The sequence below is a fragment of the Saccoglossus kowalevskii genome, chromosome 7 (genome assembly GCF_978046115.1).
Source record: "Saccoglossus kowalevskii chromosome 7, keSacKowa6.1, whole genome shotgun sequence".
NCBI lineage: Eukaryota > Metazoa > Hemichordata > Enteropneusta > Harrimaniidae > Saccoglossus > Saccoglossus kowalevskii.
Window position 1 is genome coordinate 21,006,148 of NC_140647.1, and position 19,270 is coordinate 21,025,417.

At 33.1% G+C, this 19,270-nt stretch overlaps 1 protein-coding gene across 1 annotated transcript in view; it reads left to right on the forward strand.

The window, feature by feature from the left end:
* Window positions 1–19,270, forward strand: part of LOC102807838 (formin-like protein 3) — a 62,745-nt gene that overhangs the window by 14,107 nt on the left and 29,368 nt on the right. The window contains exons 2-10 of the mRNA XM_085501278.1: window positions 1,044–1,127; window positions 3,104–3,184; window positions 8,581–8,660; window positions 15,767–15,850; window positions 16,238–16,370; window positions 17,072–17,148; window positions 17,774–17,867; window positions 18,027–18,104; window positions 18,795–18,905. Of these exons, the coding sequence (XP_085357404.1) occupies window positions 1,044–1,127; window positions 3,104–3,184; window positions 8,581–8,660; window positions 15,767–15,850; window positions 16,238–16,370; window positions 17,072–17,148; window positions 17,774–17,867; window positions 18,027–18,104; window positions 18,795–18,905 (822 nt within the window). The remainder of the gene's footprint in view (window positions 1–1,043; window positions 1,128–3,103; window positions 3,185–8,580; window positions 8,661–15,766; window positions 15,851–16,237; window positions 16,371–17,071; window positions 17,149–17,773; window positions 17,868–18,026; window positions 18,105–18,794; window positions 18,906–19,270) is intronic.

Genomic DNA, 19,270 nt, shown 5'->3' on the forward strand with positions numbered 1-19,270 from the left:
TTATGAAATTTGAAAACATTATGCCTCAATATTTCAGTAACACTAATACTTGTAGGTAGGAGATTAGTTCTGCTAGAGTCAGTCTAAACTCGTAAAAATGACATGCATCTATGTCAGCATGTGTTTTGTAATATCTTTATAAAGTTTGTCTACATTTACATATTGTGAAGGAACTGTGGTCATAAATACATGTGTTCAGTCAAATTTCACTCCTTCCGTGTTCACTTCCTTGTTGATCTAGGAGGCTGAATTGTTTAGTGTTGCATGACATTTCGCCCCACTTTCAATTCACCGAGTGCCATTGTCCATTTTTTGCACTTTCACAAAATATTTTTGTACAGTCTTCTGACATGAAATCTTGCTAAAAATTGACAAACTTTTTGATCAAAAACTATAAAGCCAATGTCAGATACTGTGTATATGATTTAAAAATATGTTGAAATGTACAAACAATTTGTAAAATGTGTAAAAATATTTTCACTAATACATGTATTTACAATGAGTGAAATTCGTTAAAATTATAAATAGAACTTATTGTTTAACTTTTCGAAAGCCAAAGTTGACTTACATCACCATTCTCAAAATTTAACCGAAATGATTTTTTCTAAATATTTTAATCAAGACATGTAAAAATTCTGAAATTATGTATAGTTGGGTAAAAAATAAACATGAAATTCTAAAAAAAAATGCATAAAAATGTGCGAAATATTGCATCAAAATTATGGCGGGAAAAAATTATGGCATTTAAATAAAGTGGCTATGCTCAACATCTGAAGATATTGAAATTAACTACCAGTGACAATTAATGACTCCACAGTAATATAATTAGTTACTTTAACTTAGCAATTGACTGATTATTTCTTTATTTACATTTCTATAAATTCAATGGAAAGATTAAGTAGTAAAAAAAAAGTGAACAATATATGTACTTTGTCATTGATATATGTACTGTAAAATGACCTCCAGGTTTTTAAAGACTTACAAATGTATGACTATTCATTCATCCATCGATAAAAGTGTAATTCTTTTTGTTCCCTCTCTAGGCGTCTATGGACTTACCGCCTGATAAAGCCAAAGTTTTAAAATCCTATGAAGATGAAAAGAAATGGGAACTTATATGTGATCAGGTAACTCAGGATTACTTTCACTTTTCATTAAAGATGCAATCTCAAGGTTTTTCCTATAACTGTTTTTGGGACTGCTGATAATATGTCATAAATTAATGTATACATGCGAATATGAGATTCATGGATTCGCTCTTGTTCCAAATCACTAAGGTTAACAGTAATTGGATTTGGTGTGAATATTTGTGGAAATAAATTTGATCAGGCAAACTAGAAACAACTGAAAATCGTTGAATCTTCATTCCAACAAATATTTCACATACTGTGTTAGTTTCAAGAATCTAATAAAGGTTTAAGAATACTTATCCTGATAATTAGTCCCCGTTTGAAACGTTGACTAATAATTCAGTCTCTACCCGTCTAGAGTCGTATGTCAGAACCTTTTGGGCCAAATCTGTTCATTCTTTGCATGTGCCTAGTACTTTATCTGGGACTATTGCACATGCATTGGTTTACTGATTCAATCCAAGATGACAGCCATCTTGCTTTTTGGCCATACTACAATATCTCCAAGGCTTTTGGACCATTTTCATTCATATTTAGCACATTCATCATACATATTGAAATACATGCCCATATCAGTTTGTTCCAGTATCAGATCAAAAATTGGTATCCATCTTGTTTTTTTTTTTGAAAATGTGATTTTTTGGACAGGATTTGTTGGTTTTTGTTCAAATTTTATAGAAACATTATACATGTTGAGATACATGCCTGTGATGATTTGTTAAGTGTGCGAATCCGAAATGACCAATTGGCAGCCATCTTGTGTTTTTAGCTCCGCTGTTGACTTTGTCGAGCGGAGCTTATCATATGAGTGATTATCCATCGGCGGCGTCAGTCGTCGTCCGTGTCAATGTTTTACTTTTTCGACTTCTTCTTGAAAACTACAAGCCTGAATGCTTTGATACTTGGTGTATATGTACCTTGGGTAGACCTCTCTCAGATTTGTTCATTTCATGATGATATATACAATTCTCTAATTTTGGTGAATATTTTTGTCATTTTTGGTAAAAAGTGATATTTTCAACTTCTTGTTAAAAACGGTAAGTCCAATTGCTTTTATATTACATATATAGGTACTACATGTGGACTTCTCTCAGATTTGTTCATTTTGTAATGATATCTTTAATTCTCTAATTTAAGTGAATATTTTTGTCATTTTTGGTGAAAAGTGATATTTTCGACTTCTTGTTAAAAACGGTAAGTCCAATTGCTTTTATATTCCTTATATAGGTACTACATGTGGACCTCTCTCAGATTTGTTCATTTTGTGATGCTATCTTTAATTCTCTAATTTTGGTGAATATTTTTGTCATGTTTGGTAAAAAGTGATATTTTCGACTTCTTGTTGAAAACCGCAAGTCCGATTGCTTTATATTACATATATACGTACTACGTGTGGACTTCTTTCAGATTTGTCCCATTGCTTTTTATATATATTGTTCATTTTCTAATGATATCTTCAGTTCTTTAATAGTAATGTGCATTGCTAACAGCGGAGCTATCTCAGCCGAGAGGCTGCTTGTTTTTAAATGTCTTGTTGACAGTTTTTTTTTCTCTTCAAATTATACATTTTAGGATACATGTCCTTGACAATTAGTTTCACAATCAAGTCAAAGATGGTTGACTGCCTGCAATCTTGCTTTTTGGCCATAATACTATGTCTCCATACACGAGCCTGGGCAAAAGAAATTCATTTTGGATACAAAAAAATGCATGAATAGCATATCCTTAAATTTTTTATCATATATTTCGAGTTTGGGAGCGTAATTTAATACATCTAATTTCTGTTGATACTAGACCACCCATTTATTCTCTCAATTACTAACTATGCTTTTTGTTTGTAACTTTATTTTTTGGCATGAGTAACATTTTTCCTAATTCCAACTTGTAAACTTGTGTTTACATTAAAGATGCATGTAATATTTATTTTTGTAGGGTTGTACAAGTAATAACTTGTTGTTTTGTTCTATCAATAGGAAAAGGTAGTTGCAAAAGAGACTCCCGGGTATTATATTGACAAAATAAAAAAACTTATAGATCCAGCTGGCACAACCAAGGTAATGTTCACTTTAAAACCATGTTTGTTTGCCACTTACCACTTCATTCTTATTTCAGTAAGCTGTTCCCTGTGCATTATACATAGTGCTTATAAAGAGGTTGTGTACTGTACTACCAATACTGTCTTAAGAAACATAATTTGTTACATTGTTTGCACAGAAAATTGCCTGAAATTGATTTTCTTTCGATGCTATTATCAAGCATAAATTAGGTGAGGTATAATCTGGTTCACTTGTCATCGCTATTCCATCGAAGCCAGTAAATTAACAGTGTCCTAAAATTATGGGTATAGCTCCAATGTTCAATAAATAGACAATCTAAAACTTTCTTACAGTTACATGGGTTAATAATAGCTATTGATTATTTAATACATGTAGATATTCAATCTGAATGTTTAGCAGTATGATTTCAAAGTTGCATTCTCACTTTGTATGAACTGTAGAAAATATCCCACTGATCCATACAAAGAGTTTTAGATTGTGTATGGTTCATCAGAAATATGTTATCCAACAGAATCTAATTTAGAAGCCCTCTATAAATAAAATAAATTGGCTTTCAGTGAGTACAACAATTTAAATATGTTGGATTAGACACCTTCACATGCAGACTGACTTCAATAATCGATATTTCGGCATTGGTTTTCAAAACAACTGATTTTTTTAAATTTTCCATGATAATAACATTATCAGTTGGAGGTGCTCTGCAAATGATACAAAGCGCGAACACAAGTTTTAAACAGTATTGATTTACAGTGTTTAGGTATACATGTGACATTCAAACAAATCTACAATGTACATCCAACTCTCAAGATAATATGATCTATGGTTACCACATTGGAAGACATTCAAACCTCCTGATTCTGTCGGAATGTGAACTATATACAACAAATCTCCCAGACTGCTGCACTGTATTTACGACCCATTTATTAGATACTTTTAAGATGCCATTGGGTTATGTGAGTTCAGAAGGTTAGAGGCCCATTCTAGGATTCCTGTTGTTGTTTTTAATAGCACGACATCATCTGGTTGTACTGGTAAACACAAGTATATGTTTCATGTTTCAGAGGGAATCCACTGCTCATGAAGCTGTACTTTTTAATAAATACTTTTTTTAAGAGGCAATATCAATAACTGAACATGTTTATTAATAAATAATTTTGTATGAAAATGCATCTTTCATATTGTGATGTGATTTATCATCAAAAATTAAAATATTGTTTTAATAGTAAACATACGGTGCATTGTTTTTTTGTTCAAAGCAGAAATGAAATTACTAGTGCACTTCGAATTATACCCGTCAGTATATTCTAATTGATAAATTTATCGTTGAAACCATAATATGCTTTATGTGTGTTTTTTATGTAACTAGTTTTTATATATTTAGCGATCTATGTGATTTTTTTTCCAATTTAATGAGTACCGGGGTAATTTTGAGTTCTGTGTTTATAGATGTTATACTTAATTATTCTGCTCCAGTTTGTATAGAAATCTATCTAAAACATTCTCTCCTTCCTTTCTGGCTGATATTCCATGATTAGTTTAGTACGCAGTCACTGATTGGTTGACCTCCGTCTGCGTGGAAAACGCCTTAATATTCCATTTTCCCTTTTAACAAATTTAATCGTAGTTCTGTTCTAGTGTAGTCCATGTTCAATTGTGTGGGTTAGTTTTCATCCAGTTATGCAACTTTTATGCTTTTATAACATTCTACAATTCTTGTAAATTCGTTTGAAGAGTTTCGATCAGCAATAAATCAAGTTACGTTAAACAAGTGATTCACAAGTGATTCACAAGTGATTCACAAATTGTCAAGTTCATGTTGTTCCATTGAAGTCATATCTCATGTTGGAATGTGGCCGACTGAACCCAACCACAAAATTCAAAAACGTTCGCATTTGTGTTTTTATTATTTCTTTGAATGAATAAAATTATTCTTCTTGTTCCTACCAGGATCAAATATTGTATAGAATTAAATAAACTTGCTCAAAATACTTCAAGTTATCCACATTGCCTTTTCAATATATATATTGTTTTATATTTGCTTATTATTAAATTACTGATTATAACCATAGACATCAATGTTAAAATGGATGACAAATGTCTAATTTTTGCACTTGGTGTTTACTTTAATATGTGGGTGAACCCCTTTCCCTCATGTCGTGATGTTGTATTTGTTGCATCATCATTATTTCTTTGCACTCATTACAAACATTACTTACATGTTTCACAGTCTGTATTACCTTGGCTTGATACTTGAGTCTATTTTTATGCACCAGACATTCCTGTCTTCTGTTCTTCTTCCAGAAAGTCATCAAAATGTATTCAATCCTTACTTTTTTGAAAATATGTGGCTGCATTGTGCTGTAATTGCTATATTCAGTGTCTTTTTTTATCTTCTGTTCTTTCTTGTTAATTTCCATTTTTTGTGTTTTGTTTTCCACTTTATATATATTATGTTTCTTTTTCATCTATCATACTTTTCCAATCAGTATCCGTATCGCGGCCATCTCGCAGATTTTGCCAAGAAGGTAGGGTGATGTGATGGTGCTGTATTATGTTTATATATCAGCAAAATAGAGTATAAAGTCACCTAACAAGGACTCTTGTTGGTGATGGTGCTACAGCAAGACAAATATGGGAATCATTGCAGTAGAGGTCAAAGTTCCCCAGTTGACATGATATCAAACACCATTACTGCTTGTCAACACTGATATGTGGCTTAAAAGTCCCCAATACTGCTTATAACAGGAAATCTTAGGGAAATAAATTGTGATATATATAAATTGGTCAGCAAATTATCTCTTGAAAAAGAATGGATATTTCGCAATTGGTGCATCATTGGCAAACAATCCACAGAATATTGGTATACAGTAGATATTATTTGAAAAATACAGTATGGGATTATATTTTTGCTGAAATCTTGAGACTAAATTTATGTACATTGCATTGCTGTTAAGCTGCTAAAATTACCTCCACACTTTATCTTTAATACAACTGTTTTCAAAGATGGTCACGCCCCTTATTATGATCCTGTATATCCAGGAGTGTACACAAAGCATACATGTACTGATGTAGGCTTATTGCCAGCTTTTACAGTTTTTAATTTGTCATCAATTAGGGTTTCAACAAAAATGTTCAATGATGATCTGAAGATACGACTTTCCTTTCAATGCCTTTAATGTTTAAATTCAACGTAGTCTGATTGACCTTATTCATAAATGGCTGCCACGATCTTGGTGAGAGTGAGAGGGGCACAAGACTCATTTTTGCCCCTCAAATGGTTTTCATTCTCCCCTGTCATTTCATGACAGGCCATGACCAAACACAAGAACTGGCTTATCATCAAAGTTTCTAGTGTCTTTTCTTTATTCCCTGTTTGTGGTAGGAGTGTAGTGTAAAATAAATGAATCCTCCAATTTCAGCTCAGGATAATCTCCTGGCTAATAACTTATTTTGAAACACGGATCATTTTACAATGTAAAACTCTGATGGCATGCAATGAACACAGAACACATCATAGTTAATTGCAGTTTTATTTACGGTATTTAGAGTAACCTAACCTTTCTACTAAGTTCCGTAGAAATCAAGCTTTTGCAGTGAGAAAGTTGAGACCAAACTACTCAATGATTACACCCATATTTGTCTTGGTTTGTTTTACTGATTGTTTCTCCCAAATCCATCACCCGTATTCCTACCTACTAAAATCCACTATTACATGTCTATAATTGGTATTACCCCCGGTAGTATTTCCTTTCATTGCATCTCGATTATTACAAAAAATACAATCACATCTCTAGACACTTGTCCATATATAGGCAACCTTAGGGATTGTTGTCATCAGTAATTGCATGATGGACACAACAGTAGAATTGTAAATACTCATAATGTATGATAAATCAATATATTTTGTACTCTCTTGTCTTTGATTTGCATGTAGTAATGTTATCCAGCTTTTAGACTCAGACTCCTTATCCGTTGCTGACATAACGTTGACTTATTTTATATACATATTGCTAAAGTTTTGTCTATTACAGACTACAGATGAAGAGTGCATCTCTGCCATTGTCAATTTTTGTTCACAAAAAGATCTTACTCTTTTAAAATTCAGTCATCAAAGAAAGTTACTGACAGTTGAAAAAATTAAATAATTTAGCAATGATTGAGTTGAATGTATTGACAGAATGCAAGCAATTATAGATTTGGTGCTGTACATGGAGATGACACATCAAATTACCGTTATAATCTGATAACTCATATTTTCATCTGTAAATCAAATAAATTATATACTATGAGGTTATTACAAGGATACCATCAAGTATTCACAAAGACAGTACAGTGGAAGTATCGGCTGACGCATGTACAGCAGAGGTCGATGTGATTGCATACTGTCTGAGTGCATACTATGAGGTATCCTTTTTTTTATACATCTTTTTCTCCCAAGGATACATCATGGGAATGTTGAAATCTGAAAAGTTTGAAACAGATTTAGCAAACTTCTTTGTGTAGGGTCCGGTCAAACTTTGCGCTGGCGGCTGTCGTGTTTGTTGTATTATCAGAGGACGCTTATGAGCATAATCGTTCCTTATTTGAAATTCACATTTCCTAATATGGTAGGAGGAAAATACCCAGTGCAACGCTGCAAAATAATTATGGCTTGAGGTAACTTATGTCGTTACAGTGACAGATGTATAATTAATAATAGAAATTATTACATTTTATGGAGTATTATTTCTAATTAACATTGACATAGAGGCATGTGTTCTACATGTATTGCTTCTTAAACATGATTGTATCATTTCACACAACAAACTCTCCTGCCCATAGATGAGTAATCCTGTAGTGTTCGCACCGACCCCTGTACATGTATATATCCCATTGCTATTATGTAATGTATTTGCATAGTTACCTCATTCACCTGTCTTTTTGAATTTTTGTGCTTGATATGGTAATTATATACCAAGACTCGCATTCCTTGTGTAGTCTAGAGTGTTGTTGACAGTCACATCCCACCAAACCCTAGCACAACTGTTTTGCTGTTCATCGCCCCCTTTCGGTAATTTTGTTAACCCCAAATTTTTTATTTCCTAATACAACCAACGAATCCCCAGTAGTTGAACGCCTTGAAATTACAAGAAATGAGTTGTCAGTCTGTTGAAATTTTGTCCTCAGACTCACTAAGCTACGCACAATTATCAATCCCTGGCCAGTAAGGCATCAGTACATGTACCTTTTACTAATTGTAGTTATATTGAGTTTAGTGATATTTTGTCCTCAGACTTGTAAACTTCAAACTTGTGTTGAGTTTAGTGGTCTAATTGACATTCATTTTAGTTTTGAGTTGTGCTACAGAGTATTCAGGTTATGTTAATATCATGTTTTTTGTCTCCCTAATGTAGAGACAGAGAAAAAAATTAATAGATCACTCTACACAGATTGTACGAGAATTGGAAATCTCACTGCGAACTAACCATATCCAGTAAGTAAATTCTTATTGCATTCAAGATATACAAAACAGATTTGGACAGTTCTCCGAACCCGCCTATTCACATAGTTCATACCCACCATAGACTCCGTTCAGTCTGCACAAGTAACAAAGTTCATATTACCCATAATGCATTTTTATTTTTTTTCACTCTTGTGCAACACTGTTTCAAACATACTGGTAGCTCTTATCCTGAAATTGGCAATTGTTTACATTTTGTTTATATCCACCTTCATATATACTTGAGTGTGGCACGACGTTAATATGAATATTACAAGTTGTCAGCCACTCATTCAGAGGTGAAAGATAAAGCCTGTCCAGTTTAACAACATTCTGAATGGAAGAATAGCGTCCAGTCGTGGTGGACATACATGTAAGCTGTCTGTCTCTGTGTACTGTTCCTGTCAGTGCCTATAAAAAATCATAGTTTCTTTTTTATAGCAAATGGGATTGCTGAAACTTGCTTTATCAGAGCCTGTCAATGAACTTTTCTCCTGCGTTTCTTGTAAATAAATGCATATCAAATACATGTATGCATATTAAAATCTTAGTTGTGTCATTTAGTTTTATTTTACATTAAAATGGCAAAAATAGTTTGATCCAACAATTGTTATTGTGGTAGTGAAAAAAATCAGCTCTACATTATTCTTCTATATGCAGGCTGGGTGCTTCAGGTTGCTCAGTTTTTAGAAACTAGCTATTCTGTCCGTTCAGCATGGAGAATCACTCGACTGATGAATGTTATTATATGCAGGCTGGGTGCTTCAGATTGCTCAGTTTTTAGAAACTAGCTATTCTGTCTGTTCAGCTTGGTGAATCACTCGACTGATGAATGTTATTATATGCAGGCTGGGTGCTTCAGATTGCTCAGTTTTTAGAAACTAGCTATTCTGTCTGTTCAGCATGGAGAATCACTCGACTGATGAATGTTATTATATGCAGGCTGGGTGCTTCAGATTGTTCAGTTTTTAGAAACTAGCTATTCTGTCTGTTCAGCTTGGTGAATCACTCGACTGATGAATGTTATTATATGCAGGCTGGGTGCTTCAGATTGCTCAGTTTTTAGAAACTAGCTATTCTGTCTGTTCAGCTTAGAGAATCACTCGACTGATGAATGTTACTCTATGTAAACAAATTATTATATTTTGTTGCTGTGCAATAGTACAAGATATTTGGTATGCTTTGGTCATATTCTCTGTGATTACTATGGTGATATAATTGTCACTTTAGTTAATACCATAAATGAATAAATTATATATACGCCATAATATGTATAATGATACTCATTATAAAAAACTATTGAATATTGATATGCCAGGCATTGAAATTTCGAAAATGTTTCTATAATTTACAATTTGTATTATGAGATCTATGCTAACATTGCCATTGAATAAATATTAATATACCTTGAATTATGTTTCAAATTATGCAATTTCAAAAATTTTTGTTCAAACAATTCCTGAAAATAAGTCTATAAATTTAGGTTCAGTTTGACATGCATCCTGTCAAGCATTGTTATAAGATAATATATCACTTCATTTATATGCATATTCAAGTAATTTGTTTTTTTATCTGATTATTTATGGCTATGTTGCGCTATATTATAAGTAAAATTTGTCTATTAAATCACAATACTTGAACATGTCCACAGCCGGTAACTTGATACATGTATGATGACAATACATAACACATCCATGCTAATATTTTCTATGACCTGATTTGGTATTTAGCACTGAAAGAGATTGTTTTTCACTGTATTCATATTTGTTTTTTGAACATTGCCCTGTCTATTATGTTCACCACAGACAGTGTATCATTGATATATTCATATACCTTATTTGGTTTTGTGATCTAACCGAATATGGCTGACTGACAACCATATTAGGTCATAAAAATCATGAACAAGTCCATACCATTACATCAGAGATGACTGTGCCTGTTTTGTTTAAACTGTGTATAATGACAATATACTGTATTTAGATTGGGTTGCAGGTGTAATGTTTATTCTGATTTAAGGTAGAGATGCAGGTTCGTGGGCACTTTTCGTGAATTTTTTTTTTTTTTTGCCTTTTCTTACCCAGACAGTCTTGGCTAGATAGTGTTAAAATTTCGGAGCATTGTCATTGTTGGAACATATTCAAAAATCAATTTTAAAATATAGGAAACCGAGGCACGCGTATGTGATTAAAAGTCCCAACAGTTTGTTTGCGTTGCTCTTTGATTGACAAGTCACTGTTGATGTTATATGCAAATTATTGTTGGCCCCAGTTACGGAGCAGCCGGTGTGCGACTTCCTGTCCTGGCTCTCTGTTTACTTACCTCAAGCGCAATCAACTAGTAAACTACAAAAACAGACAAGACGTAGACGCTTCCAGCATGCAAGCGAAATGAAACAAAGCATACACTTGTAATTGATAAGTAAACTTTTTCACCCTTAAATAAATTGATTTTTCATTTATTTTTATGTAGGCGGTAGCGTCGATAAGGCGATGAAATTTTCGCGCAAAACAAGGCCACAATTTCTTTTGTTTTCTTGGTGCATAGATTTCAAGCTTTTTTGCATTGTGGGCGAAACTAAAAAAATTTTACACAAATTTTTACTCCAACGGCATTTTAACACTGAAGTAAACATTTTTCGTTTCGCTGTAATGATTATCGTGCTGATTGAATTGCGATGCAATTGACAAACAGCACAGTTGTTGCTGTCATCGATAACTTTTCAGTGTTAAAATACACAAACATAAAATGCTTGGTTAATTAAAAATAAAAAAAATACCCTGGAAATTACCGAAAAATCGGCAATGAGATGCCGTTTTTAAACACTGCGGAAAAATCATGCACTGTGCGATGCCATCTTGGTTATCTTAATCGGGAACCCCCTTGTCAGCTAGCATGCACCGGTAGCGATGTCGCAAACTACGTTGTATAGTCGTGATCGGCGACCTCTGGTACTAAGGAACTCTATGAATGAGGTATTTCCAGGTCAGGGTTCGTTTAATTTGCATCGACCCGTCTCGTCTGTAGTTGAATGAAAGCTGCATCGATTTACAATAGTTCTCTTTCCAATGTGACTTTATTTCGAATTTGTTTCACCGGCGTTTGGGTGATTGAGTAGTAGAAACTGCGAATAGCCGTTGTGTAGTAAAATATTAGAGCCCTTTTCAACCTGGTCATCTAACTTCGCACGGTCCACGGAAACTGCGTCATACAAAGTATTTTTTAAAGGTTTGAGGAAAGGTAAATTTAGACTCAACCCACCCAATGGTGATCGCTATGTTTATATAACTGTATGAATATGTCATCAGCTTTACGCAATCCATTGTGTCCCTCCCTCAGTGGAATTGATAACACAACGCTATGACAGTTTTCACGCAAGGTTGAGACTTCGCGGACGCTTTTTCGTTCGTTTCCCTCGAATTGTAAATATTTTTATTTAATTTTTTTTACCTGACGATTTAACATTGGCAAATTACGATGTATAGTGTATTTCTAGGAGTTTTTGTTACACATATGAAGTGAATGATTCGTTTTAAAACTTTTTTTTACAAAATGGCGATTATCTCAGTTTCATTTTTTACTCAAAATTTCAACTTTAAAACTATTTAACTTCTAGACGGTTCATTTGTTTTTAATGAAATTTTCAGGGGTCATTATTCAGGTCTATCCTAAGTAAATGGCTTCGTATGGTTTCACTGTCTTCACTGGAACAGAAACAATAGAGCTGCCAATTAGCGGCTCTGTTAACTGTGAACGATTTATAAAATGTGAATGTTTCAACGAGCACTGTGTAAAAACTTTTCAATGGAAACACTAATAAATAAGCCATTATGTTCCTAGTAAACAGAAGTTTTAAAAAAGTGTTCTTAAATTAAAATCAGGGTATGCATTCAAAAGTTAAATAGTTTTAAGTGCACTTTCACCTAAAGTGCATGATTTTAACCCAAAATCAACACCACTTAATATGGTATCATTGTACATTATTGTAAACGATAAAACTCAAAAGTTTAAATAAAACTCTTTCAAATGATATATAACTTGATTGGTAAAAAGTATATTTTACTCATGTAATTACAGTAATTGGAGGCAATTAGAAATATAGTCTCCCAACCTGCATCTCTACCTTAATGTAGCTTTGTTTTTTGTTGTATCTATGTATGTTTTTCTCCTAATATTCTAAAAAATGCTATACATTGTATATGTTGTGCAATTAAGATGCATAGATAAAAGTAGTCATAACCCAAAATTGTGTGTATTATATATATTACTGTAAAATACTTTATTTTAGCTGGAATTAATTTTTGCTTAAGGTAGAGATGCAGTTTATTCGGCTTGCTTTTTAATTGAGTAATTAGACAATGAAGATGGTATTATATATCCAACATGTTATATATTTTCTGAAAGCTTATTATACAAACTTTGTAAAACTTGTCTTTATTTTAAATATCCAGAATGCGTTTTTGATTTTGGGTCAAAAATATGCTTTTTTGGACAAAAGTGGTTTAAAAAAAATTAGCTTAAAAACTTCAAGTCCGTTTGTGGGTAAAATTACATCACTGGATACTTTGGTATACTACTAATTCAAATGCGTCCACTCATCTCTCTAACGGCTTTCAAAGTCGCACAGCATGACCTCAAAGTTCACTCTTTTCTATTTTTGCATACCCCAGACCATTCGTCCCGGTGTTATCGCTATCGCCACAGCGATAACACCGGGACGAATGGTCTGGGGTAATTTTTGCATAATTTATATATCCATGTTAATTGCGGACTTGTTATTTTTGTTCCACTCGCCGTAATAAACTGTCTGGACGCATTTTGAAGGGGGGACACCTTGTCAATAATGTGTGAAATTTTCGAGGCAAATGGCCAAAGCGTCTATCAGCTATTTTAATTTAAAACCCAAGAATTCACCAAAAATAGAAGACGAGAAAAAGGCTAATTTGCATATTTGCGCGTTAAACCGGGAATTACTGCTTTGTCATACTTTCTAGACTATTGAAATTGAAAGTTAACGTATAGACATAGACATTTTATGTAAAATCGTTGGACCAGAACAACTGCTCTTGAATATATAAATCAGAAACACGTCATTCATACCAGTGTTTTGATGGGGTCGGTAAAAACACGTGTCAATGCCCAGTAAATATGACGTCATCTCATGAATTATTAAACAGGAGGCGGTCCTAGGAAGGTGACCTTTTATCACGATCAAAACATCATGGCTTCTCTTCGATGTATTTTCAATAAAAAATCTACGACTATTTCAGAGCCTATGGTTTACCGTGAAGAGTACAAAGTGGGATATTAAATTATTTATCCTCGATAATTGTTATGTAGTATTGAGAACCAACTCCAGGAAGCGAACGCACAATAATGACAAATCGCGTAATCCTAGAATCGAAACGCGAGGCACAGAAGTTTTGTTCAGCGTTTCCAATCCCATTTTTCCCACTGCAACATATTTGTTAAAAGAAATATTTGAATTCTGTTCGTTTTTTAAGAAGGCATTTTTTTATTTTTTTACGATTTTGGTAACGCCTTATTCAGGGATTTTCTAAGACAGTCGCAGACAATCAGCGCACGGACGTACGTACAAAACATGCTGTTGTACTACCGGCGACGGTCGCCTGCAACGTAAAAGTTCAAAAATTTCGACCGGTTTTAAATAATTTGTGTTGGATTAAATAATTAGTGTTGGAAATCTGACATGTTTTAAGAGTGCAAAATTAAGGTGCATTTTCGAGCGGTTGAATTTTTCCGAATAGAAATCAGCAAATGAAAAAAATCGGAGTGCTAAACAGTGTGTTAGTTTTAAAAAAATGGAATCTCCGTCAAATTGACGTAAACTTCCCCAATTTTCACGGAAAAAGCAAAGGTCGTGGCCGAGTTGCAGGCTAAAAAACTCAAAAATCAAAACAAAATCATCAATCAGTAAGTATTATGACAAGGAAAACAAAACATCAGACGCGGAGAAGCGGTCAGCGCGTCAAAAGAGTTGTTAATGTATCAAGTTACCTCTCTCTGTGATTTATTTTTCATTGAAATTATTTGCTTGTTTTCAATTAATTTTAGCGTACCTCTGCAATTTATTTTAGCATTGTCAGTTGTTTGCTTCATTGAATTAAACTGAGTTCGTCCGGTTGCAAACAAAGCTGTCTCGCACTACCTAGCAAAACTTGTGAATGATCGAAGTACAGGTACCCATTAGACAAAAGATACACGAAAGTTTGTATCTCCCCGACCCAGTGCAATATATGCGATTAGAATCAAAGCTCACGTGTCCCTTATTTGAGGGACCAGATTCTGCCGTAAATTCGGGATGGGATTTAGAAAAAAAATAGGACTTTTAAGGTGTATTTTGGCGTCATTTTCGGACATTTCAATCATTCCTGAATGATGCGTGAATTGAATGAACTATGACCCGTACAATCTCGATTTGCATATTGTCAATCAAAGGTCCTGTTATTTGGTTACTCATGCAAATTAGGCAATTGGACATAAACATTGCCACGTGTGAGTGTTTTTTATTTTTAACCAGAAAATAAACAGCAATTTTAACGGTGTTCCAATAAGAATTCATTGGTCAAATTTTCACAGAATGTTCTTTAGATAAAAATCTATATAAAAAACGAAAAAAACTATTTTTGATTGAAATTCACAAATAAACTGCATCTCTACCTTAAATGACTTTTTGGGTGCTTTGTATGGAATTTATTTTCACTGATTTCTGACCAGTTGAATGTAAAATATAGGAAAATGATATATTCGCTGGATTTTATTTTCACTGAATCATTCCTTCGGCGAAAATATCGAAAATTAATTCCAAGCGAAAATAAAGTATTTTACAGTATATCCTTACAATGTGATCTAATTTGACCATAGATACGCCACTGTCATTTACATATTACATGTAGTACAAAGGTTACTAAAACAGCAAATATGATAATCCCTACTTACAATAGAATGGTCAAAGGTTGATATCAAAAACTGGATGAATGCGTTTTCAGATAGACAATAGAATACACATACAGTTTTTATGATGGGTGCCATATATTTTATTCTTATTTACTTACAACCACATTACAATTGTACCTTTCCAGGTGGGTTAGAGAATTTTTAAATGAAGAAAATGGTGGTTTAGATGTTTTAGTTGAATATTTACATTATCTTCAAATTGCCATGACGTAAGTAGTATTTACTCTGTTTAATTTGCTGTCATGTTAGCTTGAGTAAGAAGGGCATTCCTTTTAATAATCAACTTTACACAGGGTTTGTGTTTATTACTGATATGGGGTTCAGGGTTAAGTGTGATGTGACAATTTTAATGGCCACTAGAGGGCGCTATGCACAGCTGAACATTGATTACCCAAAGTTGTCATTGTCTGTTTTGTGTTCAATTATGTGAATAATTTTATCACAGCAGGTAAGGGATTGAGTTACTGCACTTTGAAGAGAAATAGAGCTAAACATACACACCCCAAGCCAATTTCACCTCACCCCATTGCCAGCCCAACAACAGTTACTACAATACATAATACACAATATATTAAATGTTTTTTGACTGATGTTAGGAGAGAAGATTCTGTTGAAGATTTATTGACAGCCAAGCCCACATCACGAAGTAAACAACACACATATAGCAGTAACACAAGAGATGATGTGCATGTTTGTATTATGTGTTTACGTGCCATTATGAACCACCAGGTAAAAACAGTTTCACTTCAATGCCTTCCTCAACGTTATCTTAATAAAAAGCTATTCTGAAATGCAGCAGAATTAGATCCTAGAGCACTAGATGGGTATGATTCACCAATTCGATTATTGTACACGCCTTTGTCTGAGCCAAAAATTCATTCATTTTCCCAAAGTACAGTATAGAGATGTTTTTAGATCTGGACATTTTTTTATGTATTACAAGGTCTCCCCAATTCTGGAGATGAAATACTACTTGTGTCTTTTTGTTGTAATTTTAACATGGGTAGTAAAAATAGTACTGCATATGCTCTATTTGTAAGTGACAGTCTATGATCAAAAGAGGTTCTACATTTGAAAGATTCAGTAGATAGTATATAATTGCACATATTGCTGTGTGTGAGTTTCTGAAAATGACCACAGACACACATTTTAGTGATCTACGTAAATTAGTGCATTAGTAATGATGAAAATATGGTAACCAATGCATATTCCTCCATTTAATTTATCTAATAACATTCTATTTTAATATAATTATTATAATAAATAAATCTGTTTCATTTGAAGATGTTCTAAATTAAGAAATAAATAAATAAATTGTATCAATCAAATGATTCTATTTTTTATTTCCATAACTATAATTATTATATTACTATAAAAGAAATGTTAAATAATGGATTAATATAACCTGATCTTGTATTCTCTATTTACAGTATGGTTTTAATATGGTAATCAATCATACATCCGCCATTAACATGATTGCACTTAGTTTAAATCACAGGAGTCATAGGTAAGTCGTGTAATCTATTGTTCTTTCTTATCACAAATTACACTACTGTAAAATCTGTATTAGAAACCGCTGCGGCTTCTAATAAACTGGAAAAATGGGTTTCTATTAAAGTATCTTTATACAGATATAAGAAACAGTAAATTTTTGATTCTCAATTATTCAAAAAGTTAAGTGCTGATAATATTAGAGTTGTATCTGTATTAGAAACCGGCTTCTATTAAATGGAAAAAATGGAACAGGTGGTGCGGCTTCTATTAGAGCATCTACATATATGAGAAACAGTGAATTTTTGGTTCTCAATTGTTCAGAAAGTTAGGTGCTGCTTGTATTAGAAACCGCTGCAGCTTCTATTAAATGGGAAAAATGGAACAGGTGGTGCGGCTTCTATTAGAGCATCTACATATATGAGAAACAGTGAATTTTTGGTTCTCAATTGTTCAGTAAGTTAGGTGCTGCTTGTATTAGAGTTGCAGCTTCTAATCAAGATGTTTCTGTATCAGTTACAGTATAAGAGTCATGAGTACCTGTGTCAAAAAGTACAGGAATGTGTTTATAAAACACCAAATTATCCATACATTTTTAGTTAATCTGTTTATTGCAATGTGTGGTAATGTTATCTTGTTAGAACGAAGACACTAGTGTTAGAATTATTAGCTGCCGTGTGCCTTGTACAAGGAGGACATGAAATTATACTTGAAGCATTTGACAATTTTAAAGATGTGAGTATTATTCATTGAATTATATCACAGAATTTCCAATATTGGAAGCTGGCACTGTGCTGATGATGAAAGTGACTTTTATTAGTTCCTGTTATTGTGACAATATTGTGAAGGTCTCTACAGCATTTGTTAATTATTTTTTTCATTCTGCATCTGTAGGTGTGTCGAGAAACCAAAAGGTTTGAAAGACTAATGAAGTACTTTAAAAAATATGAAGACTTAAATATTGACATAATGGCGAGTATGCATATTTCTAACATGGCTGTGACATTTCCACCAATCAGATGGCAGGATTCCTATGCTATAATATTTAGATTGAAATGTTAACGTTGTAAATAGGGGATTGCAAAGAACTTTATTCTGTTTGTTTTTCAGCAAAAGTCGCGTCAGTTCTTATGACAATTTTGCTATCAGGTTCCATGCTCAGATTGATATTGAAATGAACATATGCTTGATAACAGAGAACAGGGATACACTTACACTCATTACGGCAATAATAGAATCAATTATAGAATAACAGGCACCCTTTAGAGATTGCTTGTCATTATATAATCTATACATACGAGTATGCTTGGCAGATGGGACTTGTTATAGCTGCTTGTACTAGTCGCTTCTGACTTTTATTTGATTGCCCACTATTATTCCTTTGAACACCATATTTTTTACTGCATTTAGTGCAAAATTTACATGTTTATGTATATTTCTATAATGTCTGTGTTAGACCACATAAACATAACTTCATATTGCTATACATGTTGGTCAGCATTTTTGTATGGAAAAAAATTGTGCAAGCTTAATTTGTGAAAGGTGACAAACTGACTTTTGTGTGCTCATAGTGTTAAATGCCTCTCTCTTCTCACTATATATAAATATATTTTTATATTATGTATATATACAACTAAAGTTTTTGATGTGATTGAATTTCAGGTTGCGTGTATGCAGTTTATTAATATAGTTGTCCATTCTGTGGATGATATGAATTACAGGGTACATCTTCAGTATGAATTTACACAGCTTAGTCTTGATGATTTTCTTGAAGTAAGTAGTCCTCAGACTTTCATTGTATCTTGGTTTGTATGAGTAGTTTATCATGACAGTATTGCAAAGTTTGTATGAGTAGTTTATCATGACAGTATTGCAAAGTTTATATGAGTAGTTTATCATGACAGTATTGCAAAGTTTGTATGAGTAGTTTATCATGACAGTATTGCAAAGTTTATATGAGTAGTTTATCATGACAGTATTGCAAAGTTTGTATGAGTAGTTTATCATGACAGTATTGCAAAGTTTGTATGAGTAGTTTATCATGACAGTATTGCAAAGTTTGTATGAGTAGTTTATCATGACAGTATTGCAAAGTTTGTATGAGTAGTTTATCATGACAGTATTGCAAAGTTTATATG